This window comes from Lepidochelys kempii, chromosome 1 (assembly GCF_965140285.1).
Source record: "Lepidochelys kempii isolate rLepKem1 chromosome 1, rLepKem1.hap1, whole genome shotgun sequence".
Classification (NCBI taxonomy): domain Eukaryota; kingdom Metazoa; phylum Chordata; order Testudines; family Cheloniidae; genus Lepidochelys; species Lepidochelys kempii.
The window spans coordinates 1,338,385-1,356,056 of record NC_136380.1 but is presented as its reverse complement, the minus strand read 5'-3'; the positions used below and the strand labels follow the sequence as shown (position 1 = coordinate 1,356,056).

At 46.5% G+C, this 17,672-nt stretch overlaps 1 protein-coding gene across 1 annotated transcript; it reads left to right on the top strand.

The window, feature by feature from the left end:
- Positions 1–16,326: 16,326 nt before the first annotated feature.
- Positions 16,327–17,274, top strand: LOC144930648 (olfactory receptor 52M1-like). The gene has a single exon (XM_078853170.1). The coding sequence runs from the start codon at positions 16,327–16,329 to the stop codon at positions 17,272–17,274; it is 948 nt and encodes a 315-aa protein (XP_078709296.1).
- Positions 17,275–17,672: the final 398 nt, after the last annotated feature.

Below are 17,672 nucleotides of genomic sequence, written 5' to 3'. Positions count from 1 at the left end.
ATTCACAACTCAATGACACTTGTTACTGAATGCTGCTGGTAGCAAATAAACCAGATTCCTGTGATTCCCTGTGCACCCCTCCTTCTCTCTATATAACACTCCCAGCATCCTTCAGTGCATGAACCAAACCGTTGTGTGTCTGGTGCTTTGTATCTCTAATTCCAGGTGCACTGACTTTGAGCTGTACTCTGGTATGTGACTGGAGAACTGAATGGGTGCAATCTCTTGCTCTCACCACACCGGCCTGAGTACTGAAGGCTTCTGTGAACTGCCCACAGTTGCAGGTTCGGCTCATTAGCTTCAGCTCTGGCTAAGGGGACTATTGGCAGCTTAGTAAAACTGAGTGAGGATTTTTGGTTGGCAGCTCCCATACCGAAAGGAAGGGGAAGAGTCGACACTAACAGGCCGCAGGGGCACTGGAGAGGGTCCAATGCTCCTGGTCAGCCTGATTGACAGGGCAGGCGGCCAATAAGGGAGTCAGGAGGCTGGGGCTGCCTGGGCCAGAGGGACCGAGCTAAGGAGAGAGCAGGGGCCTGGGCTGAGCAGGGAGCAGAGCCAGAGGGTCAGAGAAGCAGCCCAGGGAGCAGGTCAGGGCTGGGAGCAGGGTCACAGCAGCTGGGGGGCCAGAGAAGCAGCCCCGGGAGCTGGAGGCAGAGCAGCAGCAGCCGCACAGGGCTGGAGCCGTCCGAAGCCGCGTGCAGTGAGCAGCTGAGGAGAGCGAGGGGGGACCCTGGGCAGTGGGCCCAGCTCAGGGAGATGCCCCACAGAAGGGGCCTTGCAGGCAACGCTGATGGGGGGGCAATGCTGGGAAGAAGGGCCCTATCACCTAGAGCACAAGGCATGTGGTCACTGCCAGAGCGAGTGTCTGACCCGCACCATCCCTGCAGCAAAGCCAGGGCCTGGGCAGGGACCTGGGAGGGGTGAGGAACAGGCTGTGAACTGCCCTGACATCCAGCCACGGCTGTTTGGGGTCCCCGCGTGCCACAGGGTGGGGTGACGGGCTTCCCATTTAACCTTTCCCATTTTATCCTTATTTTTTTAAATTGGTTGCTGTTTAATCTCTTATATTTGCTTGAGCTACATGTAAAGATCCGTGGGTCAGAGAACTGTAGAGAGTGGAGAAAGCACCGCAGAATGGGGACCCCCTCACCGCTGTCCTAAGTGACCTCGACAAGACTGGGACATAGCCCTGTCCACACCAGTGCTTTTCGTAGTCAGGGGCTGGTTTTTCACACCCCTGACTGACAAAAGTTTTACCAACAAAAGTGCTTGTGCAGACAAAGGCTGAGTTGCAGGCTAGTAAAGGTGTCCATTGCCTCAAGCCCTGCAGTGTTTAAGAAAATTGCTATTTTCTGCTGGTCTTTCTCCCCAAACCCAGCTGCTTGCATAGACATATCTCAGAACTGTCTGAAACTCTTCCTGGAGTCTGCTTCATTATCTGAATGTTTCATCTCTTGGGGGTTTCAGTTGTTCCATCTCCAGGATGGCTCCTTCCTTCCTTCACCTCAGCCCTGTTACCTCTGCCCTCTCCTCTGGTCTCCCCTCTGGTACCAGGGGTTGTCCTGGGACTCATCAGAAGGAGGCTCAGTCTGCACTCGAAGGAGGGAGGCGTGATCAGAACTAAAGCAGAGTTACGAGATCTATCGGAGAGCCACGCGCTCCCAGCTGTGTGTCTGGTGCAGCCGCCACTCAATGGTCCGTTCTCGCTACCCCCAATCTAGTTCCCCCGAACACGTGATCTGCTCTGAGAGGCCCAGGACACACTTCTCACAGCCAGGGCAGGACTGTGCATTTCCGCTGTCTCACACCCACCCAGCAGCCTATGTGACCACCCAGTCTTAGTGCTGTTACTCCCCCATCTCCCCGCCTGCCCTTTCTGGTTTGTTACACACATTAGCTGTGTCTTGTCTTAATTTGATTGAGAAGCTCCTTGGGGTAGGGGCTGTTTCTCCTTCTGTGTGTGCGAAGGGCCCAGCACAAGGGGCCGTGAACTGCAGCACGGCCTCTGGAGGCTTCCACAATACAAATAATGATCATAAATAATAAACACAGTAATCCAGCCAAATTAGGGCCAACCCTCCTTCCTTTGCCTTTAGTGACAGACAAAGGATCAAACCGTGCTGGCCAGGTACAGAGTGTTGGTAACTTGAATACAGGTGGACACGGCGCCCCTGTTGGGCTCGGACAGGAGAATTCAGTCAGTCTCGTTCCAGTGGTGAAAGCCCAGGTGCTGCATACCGGGATTCGCCAGAGGAGCAGGCAGAGAGCTTAGCGATGGGAACATTAGATTTCAAATTCACCTGGGAGAGACTGGGAGAAAATGAACTGAGAGGGAGAGAACTAATCCAATACAAACACTAATCCAGTCTCTATCCTGCATATACGGCCCCCTTTGTTCCAGGGTAAGTCTGTGGGGAGGGCAAGGCATCTGCTCCCAGGAGAGGCCCCGGGCTGCCCTCTGTCCACAGGAACATTTTGTTGGTGTTGGTTTTACTGAGTCTGCTCCCCCGAGTGACCCCAGTGACTGTGATGTGTTGGCAGGTTTCTGAGCAGGAGCAGAAGTGGAGTCCTGGAGTTCACACCTCACAGGAGTGGGGAGTTCACAAGCTGCAGCTAGTTCAAGCTCCCTCCTCCAGCCTTTCCTCTGTATCCTTCCAAAAACCAGCCCCTCCCAGAGTGGGGGTCCATTTCCCTCTTGGCATGATGGAGAGACCGGGGTTACAGCAGGGAAGTCCGGACTCCCGGGTTCTGTCTGTCATCCTGTCACTCATTCTCTATCTGACCTTGGTGAAGGCCGGGCCTCAGTTTATTTATCTGTATAATGGGAATTTGTTCATAGTGACTTTCCTTTGCTAGGTGTTTAGAAGATCCTTCAGTGAAAGGTGCTGCACACTTTGATGATAGTTAATGATGAGAATTACTGGTCTCTGATAACTTAGCAATAATCCTGTGTGTTTGCAGAAAGTGTTTGTGTCTCCCCACTCTCATCTGCCTCCAGATTTGTCTGTCTACTATCTATCCATCCATCTTGGGTATTTACAGGGTATCAGACCCTATGGAAATCTAGGCACTATCCCTCGTTTATTACTAATCATCTATAATTGTTAAATATACACAAATACCCAGAGCCGCCAATTCCTCTCTCACTTAGCAGAGAGCCCAAGAGTTCTCATCTCCCTTTGGGAAGGGCCTTTAATGACTGTTTACTCCTCAAGCTGGTTTAATAGCATGGAAGTGGAGACATGGAAACAGAGATATTGGCTAGAATGTATCAGGTCTCCATTTGTTAACATCCAGATGTCAGTTTTCCCCTGGGGGCTGAGTGTTCCCCACTGGTATTGCACAGAGTTATATTATAAACTGTGCATGCCGTGTGTTGGCTCTCGGCGTGGGATGATGCTGAGGATGCTGGGGTGAGAGAGGTGTGGGGCACGGCTGCCTGAGGGGGATTCCCAGGGAAGACACTTCTGTCTCAGAATTCACAGGTACCATCTCTTGCTGCTCGATACTGCCAGTACAACATGGGCATGATGGAAGAGAGACTAGGTCTGTTGTTCTTTCCACACTGCACAGCCCAGGGCCCTTGCCACAGGGGATGAGTTCAGTCCAGTATCATTGACCAAAATGTCTCTCTTTGTTGTGCATCCCCACCTGCCCTGGCTGATGGCCTCCAGCCCCGAGATGGCTGCATTTCTGTGGCCCAGGGGATCCTTCACGATGAAAGGTGTCAGTAGATGGACAATACAAGTCCAGATTCTGAGGCCGTGGCCCATACTTAACTCAGTCTGCATGGAGGCAAAGTTCCCCTTGGAGAAAGACGTGAGTAAAGACCTCAGGAGCCAGCTGAGTGTTAATGCACAGAGACTGTCACCTCCTCCTCTTACCTAACTTCTATTTGCAGGAAAGCACGGAGGTGTAAGGGCTCCTCACTGGAACATAAATGCCTGATCAACTTTCTTTACTGATAATTTTATAGGGTTCAAACTCAGAGGGGATTATTAGATCATCCCATCTGACATCCTGTATAACACAGGCCATTAAATTTCACCTAGTTACACCAATATTGAGCCCAATGATTTGTCTTAGACTAAGATCTGCGGTAGACTAGGATTTTCCACCATTGAATCAGAGAAGCACAGGCTGAGAAGGGGCCACAAGTTTAACCCTCTGCCGAGATGCAGGATTTGTTGCGTCTAAACCATCCAAGACAGATAACTATCCAGCCTTCTTTGGAAAACCTCCAAAAAAGGAGCTTCCACAAGCTCCTGAGCCTTCATAGAAATCATAGAATATCAGGGTTGGAAAGGACCTGAGGAGTTCATCTAGTCCAATCTCCTGCTCAAAGCAGGACCAACCCAAACTAAATGATCCCAGCCAGGACTTTGTCAAGCCGGGCCTTAAAAACCTCTAAGGAAGGAGATTCCACCACCTCCCGAGGTAACCCATTCCAGTGCTTCACCACCCTCCTAGTGAAATAGTCTTTCCTAATATCCAACCTAAACCTCCCCCACTGCAACTTGAGACCATCACTGCTTGTTCTGTCGTCTGCCACCACTGAGAACAGCCGAGCTCCATCCTCTTTTGTACCCCACTTTCAGGCAGTTGAAAGCTGCTATCAAATCCCCACTCACTCTTCTACTCTGAAGACTAAATAAACCCAATTTCCTCAGCTTCTCCTAATAAGTCATTTGCCCCAGCTCCCTTATAATTTTCATTGCTCTCCACTGCACTCTTTCCAATTTGTCTACATCCTTTCTGCAGTGGGGGACCCAAAACTGGACCCAATACTCCAGATATGGCCTCACCAGTGCTGAATAGAAGGGAGTAATCACGTCTCTCGATCTGCTGGCATTGCAACAAGGGCACACTGCTGACTCATATCCAGCTTCTCATCCACTCTCATCCCCAGGTCCTTTTCTGCACAACTGCTGCCTAGCCATTCGGTCCCCAGCCTGTAGCAGTGCATGGGATTCTTCCATCCTAAGTGCAGATCATTACTGAAGATGTTGAACAAAACCAGCACCAGGACTGACCCCTGGGGCACTGTGCTTCATACCAGCTGCCAGCTAGAAATCAACCCATTGATCACTATGCGTTGAGCACAACAATCTAGCCAGCTTTCTATCCACCTTAGAGTCCATTCATCCAGCCCATACTTCTTTAATTTGCTGGCAAGAATACTGTTAGAGAGCATATCAAAAGCTTTGCTAAACTCAAGATATATCACATCCACTGTTTTCCCCATATCCACAGAGCCAGTTATCTCATCATAGAAGGAAATCAGGTTGGTCAGGCATGACTTGCCCTTAGCAAATCCATGTTGACTGTTCCTGATCACCTTCCTCTTCTCCAAGTACTTCAAAATGGATTCCTTGAGGCCCTGCTCCATGATTTCTCCAGGGACAGAGTTGAACTCCAGAACCTGTCTGTAGTTCCCTGGGTTCTCTTTCTTTCCTTTTTCAAAGATGGATCCTATATTTGCTTTTTTTCAATGATCCGGGACCTCTCCCGATAGCCAAAAATTTAAAGATAATGGCCAGTGGTTTTGCAATCACATCAGCCAACTCCCTCATCACCCTCAGATGCATTAGTCCCATTGACTTGTGCATGTCCAGTTTTACTAAATAGTCCTGCATCTGTTCTCTCACCGTTGAGGGCAGCAGTCTGGGAGCTAACCTTGTCTGTGAAGACTGAGGCAAAAAAAGCTTTGAGTACTTCAGTTTTTTCTACATCATCTGTCACTAGGTTTCCTCCCCCATTCATTAAGGGTCCCACACTTTCCCTGATCTTCTTCTTGTTGCTAACATACCTGTAGAAACCCTTCTTGTTACCCTTCACATCCCTTGCTAGCTGCAGCTCCATTTGTTTTTTGGCCTTCCTAGTTGCACCCCTGCATGCCCAAGGAATATGTGTATACTCCTCCCTAGTCATCTGTCCAGATTTCCACTTCTTGTAAGCTTCCTTTTTGTGTTTAAGCTCACTGAAGATTTCACTGTTAAGCCAAGCTGGTTTCCTGCCATATTTGCTATTCTTTCTGCACATCGTAAGGGAGTCAAAGTCTGCTTTTCTGAAGTCCAGGGTCCATATTTTGCTACTCTCCTTTCTTCCTTTTTTCAGGATCCTGAACTCAACCATCTCATGGCCACTGCTGCCCAGGTTGCCACCCACTTCTACTTCCCCTACCAATTCTTTCCTGGTTGTGAGCAGCAGGTCAAGAGGAGAATGGCCTCTAGTCAGTTCCTCCAGCACTTGTACCAGGAAGTTGTCCCCAACCCTCTCCAAAAGCTGCTGGTATTGTCTGTGCACTGCTGTATTGCTCTCCCAGCAAATGGCAGGGTGATTGAAGACCCCCATTAGAACCAGGGCCTGTAAAACAAATTCACTTTGTTTATGGGGGAGGTTTCGGTTGGATATTAGGAAAAACTTTTTCACTAGGAGGGTGGTGAAGCACTGGAATGCATTACCTAGGGAGGTGGTGGAATCTCCTTCCTTAGAAGTTTTTAAGGTCAGGCTTGACAAAGCCCTGGCTGGGATGATTTAGTTGGGGATTGGTCCTGCTTTGAGCAGGGGGTTGGACTAGACACCTCCTGAGGTCCCTTCCAACCCTGATATTCTATGATTCTATGCATCCAATGATCACATAACCCCTTTTGGTTACAGCATCACATGAGGAGCTCACAATGAGTTGGTTGTTCACAATGACCTCTAAATCCTCTAAATGTAAGCCATTCCATAATACAGTGCTATAGTGTGTTGGTGGGGCCTGCATTCTTTCCAAATGCAGAACAAAACTATTTCTTGAACACTTCTCCCTTTTCTGCAACATTATCAAGTTTTCTTTCTCCATCTAGGAGTTGGCCTAAACTTTTTCTAGGATTTCTTTTATTCTTAATATACTTAATAACCGCCTTTTTGTTATCCATAGCCCTGCCAAGCATGGATTTTTCACTGAAGTCTTTAATGTCCCTTATCAGTTTTCATAACTTCCAATTTGTATTGATTGCTATCTATTTTTCCTTTTTCCCATTTGTTATATATTGCTTCCCCCCCTCCCTCCCAAATGCTGACTTCATTTTGTCACTTACCTGGGATTTTAGCCAAAGCTGTCCACTTTCTTGACTGAGGAATCGTGGCTTTTAGCAATCAAGTAAACTATTCTTAAGGAATTCTCAATTGTTACTCCCATTTTTCTGTCTAAATTTTTCCTCCCAATCAGTTTTGCTGATAATTTGCTTCAGCTTTGGGGAATTAACTCCTCTGAAGCACTGAGTATTTATCGAGATTACTGTGTGGGAATTGTTCCCTGTGTGTTCCTTGGAATGTACTCAGTTGCAATCTTTAACTGTGTTCTCCTCTATCATATGGCCCAAAGAGAGAGAATTTAACTGGGAACCATCCAAGAAGAGTGAAGGTGAATGCTGCATTAGGGGAGTTATGTTGTGAGCTGAAGGTGAGAATATTAAATCATAGAATCCAGAAAGCCTTTGACAAGGTCCCTCACCAAAGGCTCTTATGTAAATTAAGTTGTCATGGGATAAGAGGGAAGATCCTTTCATGGACTGAGAATGGGTTAAAAGACAGGGAACAAAGGGTAGGAATAAATGGTAAATTTTCAGAATGGAGAGGGGTAACCAGTGGTGTTCCCCAAGGGTTCAGTCCGAGGACCAATCCTATTCAATTTATTCATAAATGATCTGGAGAAAGGGGTAAACAGTCAGGTGGCAAAGTTTGCAGATGATACTAAACTGCTCAAGATAGTCAAGATCAAAGCAGACTGCGAAGAACTTCAAAAAGATCTCACAAAACTAAGTGATTGGGCAACAAAATGGCAAATGAAATGTAATGTGGATAAATGTAAAGTAATGCACATTGGAAAGCATAACCCCAACTATTCATACAATATGATGGGGGCTAATTTAGCTACTACTAATCAGGAGAAAGATCTTGGAGTCATCAGGGATAGTTCTCTGAAGACGTCCACGCAGAGTGCAGTGGCAGTCAAAAAAGCAAATGGAAAGTTAGGACTCATTAAAAAAGGGATAGAGAATAAGACAGAGAATATCTTATTGCCCTAACATAAATCCATGGTACGCCCACATCTTGAATACTGCATATAGATGTGGTCCCCTCATCTCAAAAAAGATATGCTGGCATTATGAAAGGTTCAGAGAAGGGCAACTAAAATGATTAGGGGTTTGAAATGGGTCCTATATGCCAGGTGCCCCAGAGGAAGTGAGCCTAACAGGTAAGAAATCAAGTGATCTCTCTCCTGCCATCCATCTCCATCATCTGACAAACAGAGGCTAGGGACACCCTTCCTTATCCATCCTGGCTGATAGCCATTAATGGACTTAACCTCCATGAATTTATCTAGTTCTCTTCTAAACCCTGTTATAGTCCTAGTCTGCACAACCTCCTCAGGCAAGGAGTTCCACAGGTTGACTGTGCGCTGTGTGCAGAAGGACTTCCTTTTATTTCTTTTAAACCTGCTACCCATTAATTTCATTTGGTTGCCCCTAGTTCTTATATTGTGGGAACAAGTAAATAACTTTTCCTTATTCACTTTCTCCACACCACTCATATTTTATAGACCTCTGTCATATCCCCGCTTAGTCTCCTCTTTTCCAAGCTGAAAAGTCCTAGTCTCTTTAATCTCGCCTCCTATGGGGAAGGCACCCGGCCAGGTTTATTGCCAGATGAAACACAGTCTCAAGCTCCCTGGATCAGATGTCTACCATTCTGCTAGTACATATGTGCTCCCTGACAATGGACACAGCTCAATCAGTGGCAGGATTTACCACTGCCCCCTAGGCCAGACAGAGACAACGCCCAAGGGCTGTATTCTTATACACAGGTACAAACAAGTTACTCATCACTCCCGACGTATTGAGGTGCAACCCCTCTACGCAGTCAGGTGTCGTCTCTCACCTTGTACATGTTGGTTCAAACAAAACAACTCTATCCATCATAGTACCCTTTTGCCCATCTTTACGATGGGTCTGCCTGTTCCTTGTTATCTGCGTGGAATGTGCAAGTGTCCGAGTGTTCTGGTACCTTTTAGTGATGTGTATTTTTGCAACATCAGCCCTCTTCTTGCCAGCTTCTGTGAGCAGGGCCTGCCTCTGGCTCACAGTTTAACTTTGCTTTATGTTAGCAAGGTCTTGACCATCACTTTAGTTCAGGATTCAGGCCTCATACCGGGCCTCTGATACAGGGGTTTATGTTTCAGAGCCTCATCTTACTACATTCCCCCACTTCTTGTCTTTTTATGCGGAGGATGTTTACCCATCGTCCCAGAAAAGCATAATGCATGGACTAAAGATAACCCAGTGGGCTAAACACTGTTATTTGGGAGGCTGTGTTGGACAGAAGCGACTTTGTCTGTACAAAGTGCAAGCTGGTCTCCATATTGGAAGAGAAGGTTCAAGGTCTGGAGCAACAGGTATCGACCCTGCGTTGCATACGAGAAACTGAAGATTTCCTGGACAGACGTCAGGATATGCTTCTACAGACACAACGTTCTGAAGATTCAGAGCAGGCTGCGCAGCGGGGACAAGAGAACAGTGAAGAAATTTGGCAGCATGTGACCTCCAGAAGAAGAAAGGGGAGCGTCCATGTACCAGCAACACAGATACAGGTAAGTAACTGTTTTCATGTTCTCTCCACAGGTACTAATGCGGAGAGTGGATTAGATGATACATCTGAGGGAAGGGAGCAGAAGGAGACTCCGCCGATTGGAAGGCATGAGATGCACTGTCCTAGGGTTGGGGGTTCCACGACCACCACTCCCAAGAGAAGGAGGCGGGTGGCGGTGATCGGGGACTCTCTCCTCAGGGGGACTGAGTCATCTATCTGCCACTCCGACCGGGAAAACTGAGAAATCTGCTGCTTGCCAGGAGCTACGATTCGCGATGTGACGGAGAGACTGTCGAGACTCATCAAGCCCTCGGATCGCTACCCCTTCCTGCTTCTCCACGTGGGCACCAATGATACTGCCAAGAATGACCTTGAGCGGATCACTGCAGACTACGTGGCTCTGGGAAGAAGGATAAGGGAGTTTGAGGTGCAAGTGGTGTTCTCGTCCATCCTCCCCGTGGAAGGGAAAGGGTCCAGATAGGGACCGTCAAATCGTGGAAGTCAACGAATGGCTATGCAGGTGGTGTCGGAGAGAAGGCTTTGGATTCTTTGACCATGGGATGGTGTTCCAAGAAGGAGGAGTGCTAGGGAGAGATGGGCTCCACCTAATGAAGAGAGGGAAGAGCATCTTCGCAAGCAGGCTAGCTAACCTAGTGAGGAGGGCTTTAAACTAGGTTCACGGGGGGAAGGAGACCAAACCCCTGAGGTAAGTGGGGAAGCAGGATACCAGGAGGAAGCACAAGCAGGAGAGCGCGAGAGGGGAGGGCTCCTGCCTCATACTAAGAAAGCAGGACAAACAGCAAGTTATCTCAAGTGCCTGTACACGAACGCAAGAAGCCTGGGAAACAAGCAGGGAGAACTGGAAGTCCTGGCACAGTCAAGGAATTAGGATGTGATCGGAATAACAGAGACTTGGTGGGATAACTCACATGACTGGAGTACTGTCATGGATGGTTATAAACTGTTCAGGAAGGACAGACAGGGCAGAAAAGGTGGGGGAGTTGCACTGTATGTAAGGGAGCAGTATGATTGCTCAGAGCTCTGGTATGAAACTGCAGAAAAACCTGAGAGACTGGATGAAGTTTAGAAGCATGAGCAACAAGGGTGATGTCGTGGTGGGAGTCTGCTATAGACCACCAGAGCAGGGGGATGCGGTGGATGAGGCTTTCTTCCGGCAACTAATGGAAAAATATTGCTCGGGCATGCAGGAGTGAAATCAGGAAGACCAAATCACACCTGGAGTTGCAGCTAGCAAGAGATGTTAAGAGTAAGAAGAAGGGTTTCTTCAGGTATGTTAGCAACAAGAAGAAAGTCAAGGAAAGTGTGGGCCCCTGACTGAATGAGGGAGGCAACCTAGTGCCAGAGGATGTGGAAAAAGCTAATGTACTCAATGCTTTTTTTGCCTCTGTCTTCACGAACAAGGTCAGCTCCCAGACTGCTGCACTGGGCAACACAAAAAGAAGTGGAGAAAGAAGTGGTTCGGGACTATTTAGAAAAGCTGGACGAGCACAAGTCCATGGGGCCGGATGCATTGCATCTGAGAGTGCTAAAGGAGTTGGTGGATGTGATTGCAGAGCCATTGGCCATTATCTTTGAAAACGCATGGCGATCAGGGGAGGTCCCGGACGACTGGAAAAAAGCTAATGTAGTGCCCATCTTTAAAAAAGGGAAGAAGGAGGATCTGGGGAACTACAGGCCAGTCAGCCTCACCTCAGTCCCTGCAAAAATCATGGAGCAGGTCCTCAAGGAAACAATACTGAAGCACTTAGAGGAGAGGAAAGTGATCAGGAAGAGTCAGCATGGATTCATCAAGGGCAAGTCATGCCTGACTAATCTAATTGCCTTGTATGACGAGATAACTGGCTCTGTGGATGAGGGGAAAGTGGTGGACGTGTTGTTCCTTGACTTTAGCAAAGCTTTTGACACGATCTCCCACAGTATTCTTGTCAGCAAGTTAAAGAAGTATGGGCTGGATGAATGGACTATAAGGTGGATAGAAAGCTGGCTAGATTGTCAGGCTCAACGAGTAGTGATCAATGGCTCCATCTCTAGTTGGCAGCCGGTATCAAGTGGAGTGCCCCTGGGGTCGGTCCTGGGGCCGGTTTTGTTCAATATCTTCATAAATGATCTTGAGGATGGTGTGGATTTCACCCTCAGCAAGTTTGCAGATGACACTAAACTGGGAGGAGAGGTAGATAAGTTGGAGGGTAGGGGTAGCATACAGAGGGCCCTAGACAAATTAGAGGATTGGGCCAAAAGAAATCTGATGAGGTTCAACAAGGACAAGTGCAGAGTCCTGCACTTAGGACGGAATAATCCCATTCACCGCTACAGACTAGGGACCGAGTGGCTCCGCAGCAGTTCTGCAGAAAAGGACCTTGGGTTACAGTGGACTAGAAGCTGGATATGAGTCAGCAGTGTGCCCTTGTTGCCAGGAAGGCCAATGGTATTTTGGGATCTATAAGTAGGGGTATTGCCAGCAGATCGAGGGACGTGATCGTCCCCCTCTATTCGACATTGGTGAGGCCTCATCTGGAGTGCTGTGTGCAGTTTTGGGCCCCACACTACAAGAAGGATGTGGAATTGGAAAATGTCCAGCGGAGGGCAACAAAAATGATTAGGGGACTGGAACACATGAGTTATGAGAAGAGGCTGAGGGAACTGGGAATGTTTAGTCTACGGAAGAGAAGAATGAGGGGGGATTTGATAGCTGCTTTCAAGTACCTGAACGGGGGTTCCAAAGAGGATGGATCTAGACTGTTCTCAGTGGTAGCAGATGACAGAACAAGGAGTAATGGTCTCAAGTTGCAGTGGGGGAGGTTTAGATTGGATATTAGGAAAAACTTTTTCACTAGGAGGGTGGTGAAACACTGGAATGGGTTCCCTAGGGAGGTGGTGGAATCTCCTTCCTTGGAAGTTTTTAAGGTCAGGCTTGACAAAGCCCTGGCTGGGATGATTTAGTCGGGGATTGGTCCTGCTTTGAGTAGGGGGTTGGACTAGATGACCTCTTGAGGTCCCTTCCAACCCTATGATTCTATGATTCTATGTGTTTACCTTATTTTACCATCCCTACACTCATGCCCCTTCGGTCTTTTTAGTCTGCGCTTTCCCTCGCACGACTGAGAGGCAGATTTTATTATCCAATTATTTTTTAGTCCCTTATGGTGGGCCTGGGAATGTTAGGCCCGGGACGATGACTGAGAAATGTAATATTGTGACTGAGCCTTAGGCACTCCCAAATAATTAATATATATGAATAATATGGGTCTGGAGTGTATATTTGTAGTGTATATGGGCATCTATGTATAGTATGCATGTGTACATAGAACAGCACTTTATAACCAAGCATGACAATTCTTTTCCAATCTGTTGTTGTAGTTTGGCCCTTGTGGTACTGCAGATAGCAACCCACTTTTATTGGGGCAATGACAGTTCCCATTTGTATCGTTAGGAGTCGTAGGCTGAGTCTGTTGAAATACTGGGACACTAGGATTGGGGCGATGTGTCCCACACTGCTGTGTGTATGAGAAGTAAACCAGAAATTTGGAGAAGTGACAGTACCACTGAGGCCATTATATGTAAATCTATTGTAATTAGTTACGACACAGGGCTGCCCATCGTGTTGTAGGGTGTCCTGACTGTTGGTTGTCACCCTCTGGTAACGTTCACTGGGCAGGAAACAGGAGCGGCTGCTTCTCTGTTCCATGGGTTGAACTGCTCCGTGATACGCCAGTAGTTGATGTAGATCCAGTTGTTTCTTATGGATGCCGTCTTCCAGACAACCACCTGAATGGACAGTAACCAATTTATCAACTATACACTGAAGAAGATTGTTTTGAATAACATGTGCCTCACTTGGGATGCAGTGTCACTGACCCTGGTGCGAACAGGCAATTTGTTTACCCACTTTGTAGTTACTGTGCAACTTTTTGTTTGTTTACCACTTTGTTTTCCGCTTGCCTTCCCGTTGTTTGCTGCCATTCGTTTGTTGATTTATACCCGTGCGTTGGTTCAACAGTTGAGCAATGTTATGCACATTGTAAGTGTTGTACAGCAATCCGACAATACAGCAATCCTACGAAAGTACAACGATAAAACAATCGTACAGCAATAACACCGTTGTTTTTACACCATAACCAAGTTGAAATTAAATGACCCTTTATCCTGGTCCAGCTAGTTGTTTTCAGCTGACTGTTAACTTAATTGTCCGTATATGGTAGACAGAGGGAGCATTTGACCAGTCTCCTGTTTATAAAGCACTCCATTTTTTTTTCTTGATGCTTGGGAGGTTGCTTCACTGTAGACTGATATTTTCTGGTGTCTTTGGTCTGTGGGATGCAACTTAAACAACTTTTGCTAGTTAGCATCATGAAGTATTTTGTTTTTTTCTTTTTCTTTTTTGTTTTTGTTTTCAGTAACCCAAACTTAATACAAAGTTTAATGTAGCTTGTTTACAATGTAATAGGGACAATGTAATAGGGACCGAGTCTTTTATAACACAAGCTGTACTTTGGCAATTGTTGTGTAGACATTAGTTTTCACTTGAGGTGCAGCATTAATATTTTATACTAGATAAAATGCTTAACTCTAAAAGCTGCTGTGGGAAGGTGTGTTGTTGTTGTTGTTTTTTCCTGCTGGACATTCTGTGTTAGCAAAAGAGTCAATAGCATGATTCACACCAAGCTTTTTAGAGTTAATTTGCGTGTGATACCGATTTCACTCTTGTTAACTCTTTCGAAGCACAAACTTTAACAACCACTGCTTCCCATTAACATAAGATAACAAAAGAAAAGCGTATAAAATTAAACCAACTACAAAATGAAACCAAAATAAATTTTAAATACAGATCCATGCAAATACTTTGAGGGTAATATACTTTTATGATGCTTGGTGGTGTTTGGAAGACGAAGGTGGAAACCAGTTGAAATTGTTTGGTTAGCTTTATGCATAAATTGTTATTTTAAAACATTTTTGCTATGACATTCTTATAACTATATTCAAAAGTGAAAACAATTTATAAAAAGCCCAAACAAGAAATTGACATTTTGTTAATATTACCTTACTCTTACGATTGAGGTTTCCCACCGTTCTATTTCTTTGACTAAAAATAAAAAACAAAACTGTGATTAATAAAAGAGAACTATTTTTGTTTGTGATTGCTTTGTTTGATGAGGCAGAAATCGATGTGCATATATTTATAACGGAGACCTTGTTGAACTTTGAAAAAAAAATTGTATTAATAATATTACGGTGGTTATACCCCAACCACAACATTGAAATAGTTTGCTAACACTTATATATAAATATTTTTAAAAGGGAATAAAATTGACATTTTGTTGCAACAAAATAAAAATAATGAAAAGTAGTTACGTGACACACACAACACAAGGCCACACACATGACATACAGGACCAACTTACACTTAAAAACAAATGGTGCCAGAATGTTATTTATAACAATACAAAATAAGGCAAACAAAAAAACAAAATAAACAAAAGGGTTAAACATTTAAATAAGCAAGTTATTGCCTTGTTATTTAAAACTTTTAATAAAAATTGATAAAATTCATATAATTATTTGCAAAATTTGTTGTATTAATTTAGTAACAAGGAATTTTGCATTAATTTAAATTTAACATTATTTTAAAACTATGCTGTATGGAAGGAAGAAAAGGCCATGTTTTAAAGATTAGTTAGTGGTTAGGGTTAGAAGCAGAATGGGCATTTCTGTCGCTTGGCAACACCAAGTTGGTGTTGGTCCTGCTGTCAGCCGGGCATTTTACTGGATGACATCCTGAGGTGTCGTCCAACCCTCATCTTCTATGACTCTGTGCTTCTTTGTCTCTTCTCTAAACGAAACAGTTCCAGATTTTTCAGTCCGTCTGCATCAGGCAGCCTCCCCCATTCTCAGAGCTTGTCTCAGAAATCCCCTTTCTCTCTGCTGTATCCTTTACATAGACTGAGCGATCAAAACTGAGCGCATGTCCAGACCATGTTATTCACTATCCCATTCCTTAGACATCTGAACATTGTCTTTGTTTTGGACACTTCTACAAATGAGCAGGTGTTTTTCAATGACACCAAATCACAGGAGCCAGTTAACCGCTCCCTCTGGTTAAATGGGGGGACCCTATTGAGGAATCTGGACTCTTGGGGCCCACGTTCCAAATTTAAGGACTTGGATAGAAAGTGGCTTGGAGTTCCTGGGCCAGGAAGAAGTGGGAGAAGGCAGCCAGCCTCCCCCATTTTTGCCCCCCTACTCGGTATTCTAGCCACTAGGCTATCCAGCCTCCAGGGACGCAGCCACAGGCCTACTCCATGGACTATCTAACCTGGCTTTCATTGCACTAAGGAACAATGATGGAAAGCCTATATCCACACTCATGTTTGATGATGGTGCCTATTACATTTTCCCACACCATGATGTGTAGGAATTAGTGACATGGAGTAGGGTCAGTTATTCTGAATAATGAAAATGTCATTTTTTCAGTGTGTGAAGAGCGGCCAATCTGCTACACCCATTAGAACAGCCCCCACTAGTGCATGCAGTGTCTCATATTCACATTGTCTCTCCATCCAGGCGTTTGTACTGCGACCATCACCCTGGGCACGTACAGAAAGTCAAGGGAACGTACGGTACAAACAGGAGACACCGTTCTGCCTCGGATTTGGATACCTTCTCCCCTACTCCATGTCAGATTCTAATGCAACCAACTTCACCAACCCCTCCACCTTCATCCTGCTGGGCATTCCTGGCCTGGAGACGGCCCACATCTGGATCTCCATCCCCTTCTGTGCCATTTATGCCATAGCCATCTTGGGGAACTTCACCATCCTATTTATTGTCAAGATGGAGCAGAGCCTTCATGAGCCCATGTACTATTTCCTCTGCATGCTGGCCGTCACCGACCTGGTTGTGTCCACGTCCACCCTGCCCAAAACACTGAGCATCTTCTGGTTCAATTCCAGGGAGATCGATTTCAGTGCCTGCCTCACCCAGATGTACTTCATTCAGTGCTTCTCAGTGATGGCATCTGGGATCATCGTGGCCATGGCGTTTGATCGCTACGTGGCCATCTGCAATGCCCTGAGACATTCCACCATCCTGACAAACCCTGTGGTGGCCACGATTGGCCTGGCTGTGGTGTTGCGTGGCTGCATGGTCGTACTGCCAACTCCCTTCCTGGCGAGGCGGTGGCCATATTGCAGAACCAACATCATCCCCCACTCGTACTGTGACGGCATGGCCGTGGTGAAGCTGGCCTGTGCTGACACCCGTGTCAGTAGTTACTACAGCCTCTCTGTGACATTCTTGGTGATGGGTCTGGATGTGTTTTTTATCACCGTGTCCTATACCCAGATCCTCAGGGCCATCTGCAGCCTCCCCACAAAGGACACCAGGCTCAAGACTTTTAGGACCTGCAGCTCCCACCTCTGTGTCTTCTTAGCCTTTAGCGTCCCAGCTCTCTTTTCCATCCTCTCACACCGGTTTGGCCAGAATGTGCCCCTGCATTTCCATGTTCTCATGGCCAACATTTACCTCCTGGTGCCCCCCATGTTAAACCCCATCATCTACGGGTTGGGGACCAAACATATTCGGGACACGCTGCTCCAGCTCTTTACTTGTAAAGGGACCTAAAGTTTTCACTGGTCCTCTGTCTTTCAGGCCCAGCTCCAAACAGAGCTTGCTGGTGACATGGTGCTGGGCCCTCTTCACTAACACTACTGGGCACTACTGAGAGACATTAATCCCTTTCCTGAACTTATTGTGCAGGGTCAGTGTGTGACAAACTGGGGAATCGGTCTGTGTACAACTCATTGAGTTGTCACCTTTCTAATTGTTTGTTACTAGACCCCCAAGGCCCTTTTGCCACTCCTCTTCTACCAATGCCCTGCCTGGCTCTGCCTCTGCCACTCAAGGCCCTGTCCCTGTCACTTGCTCCTGTCTTACCCTCCCCTTGACAATCACTAGACCTTCTCCCTCCTCCCCCCTTCCCCAGGTGCAAGGGAGCCATTTAAGGTTTTGATATGGGTGAC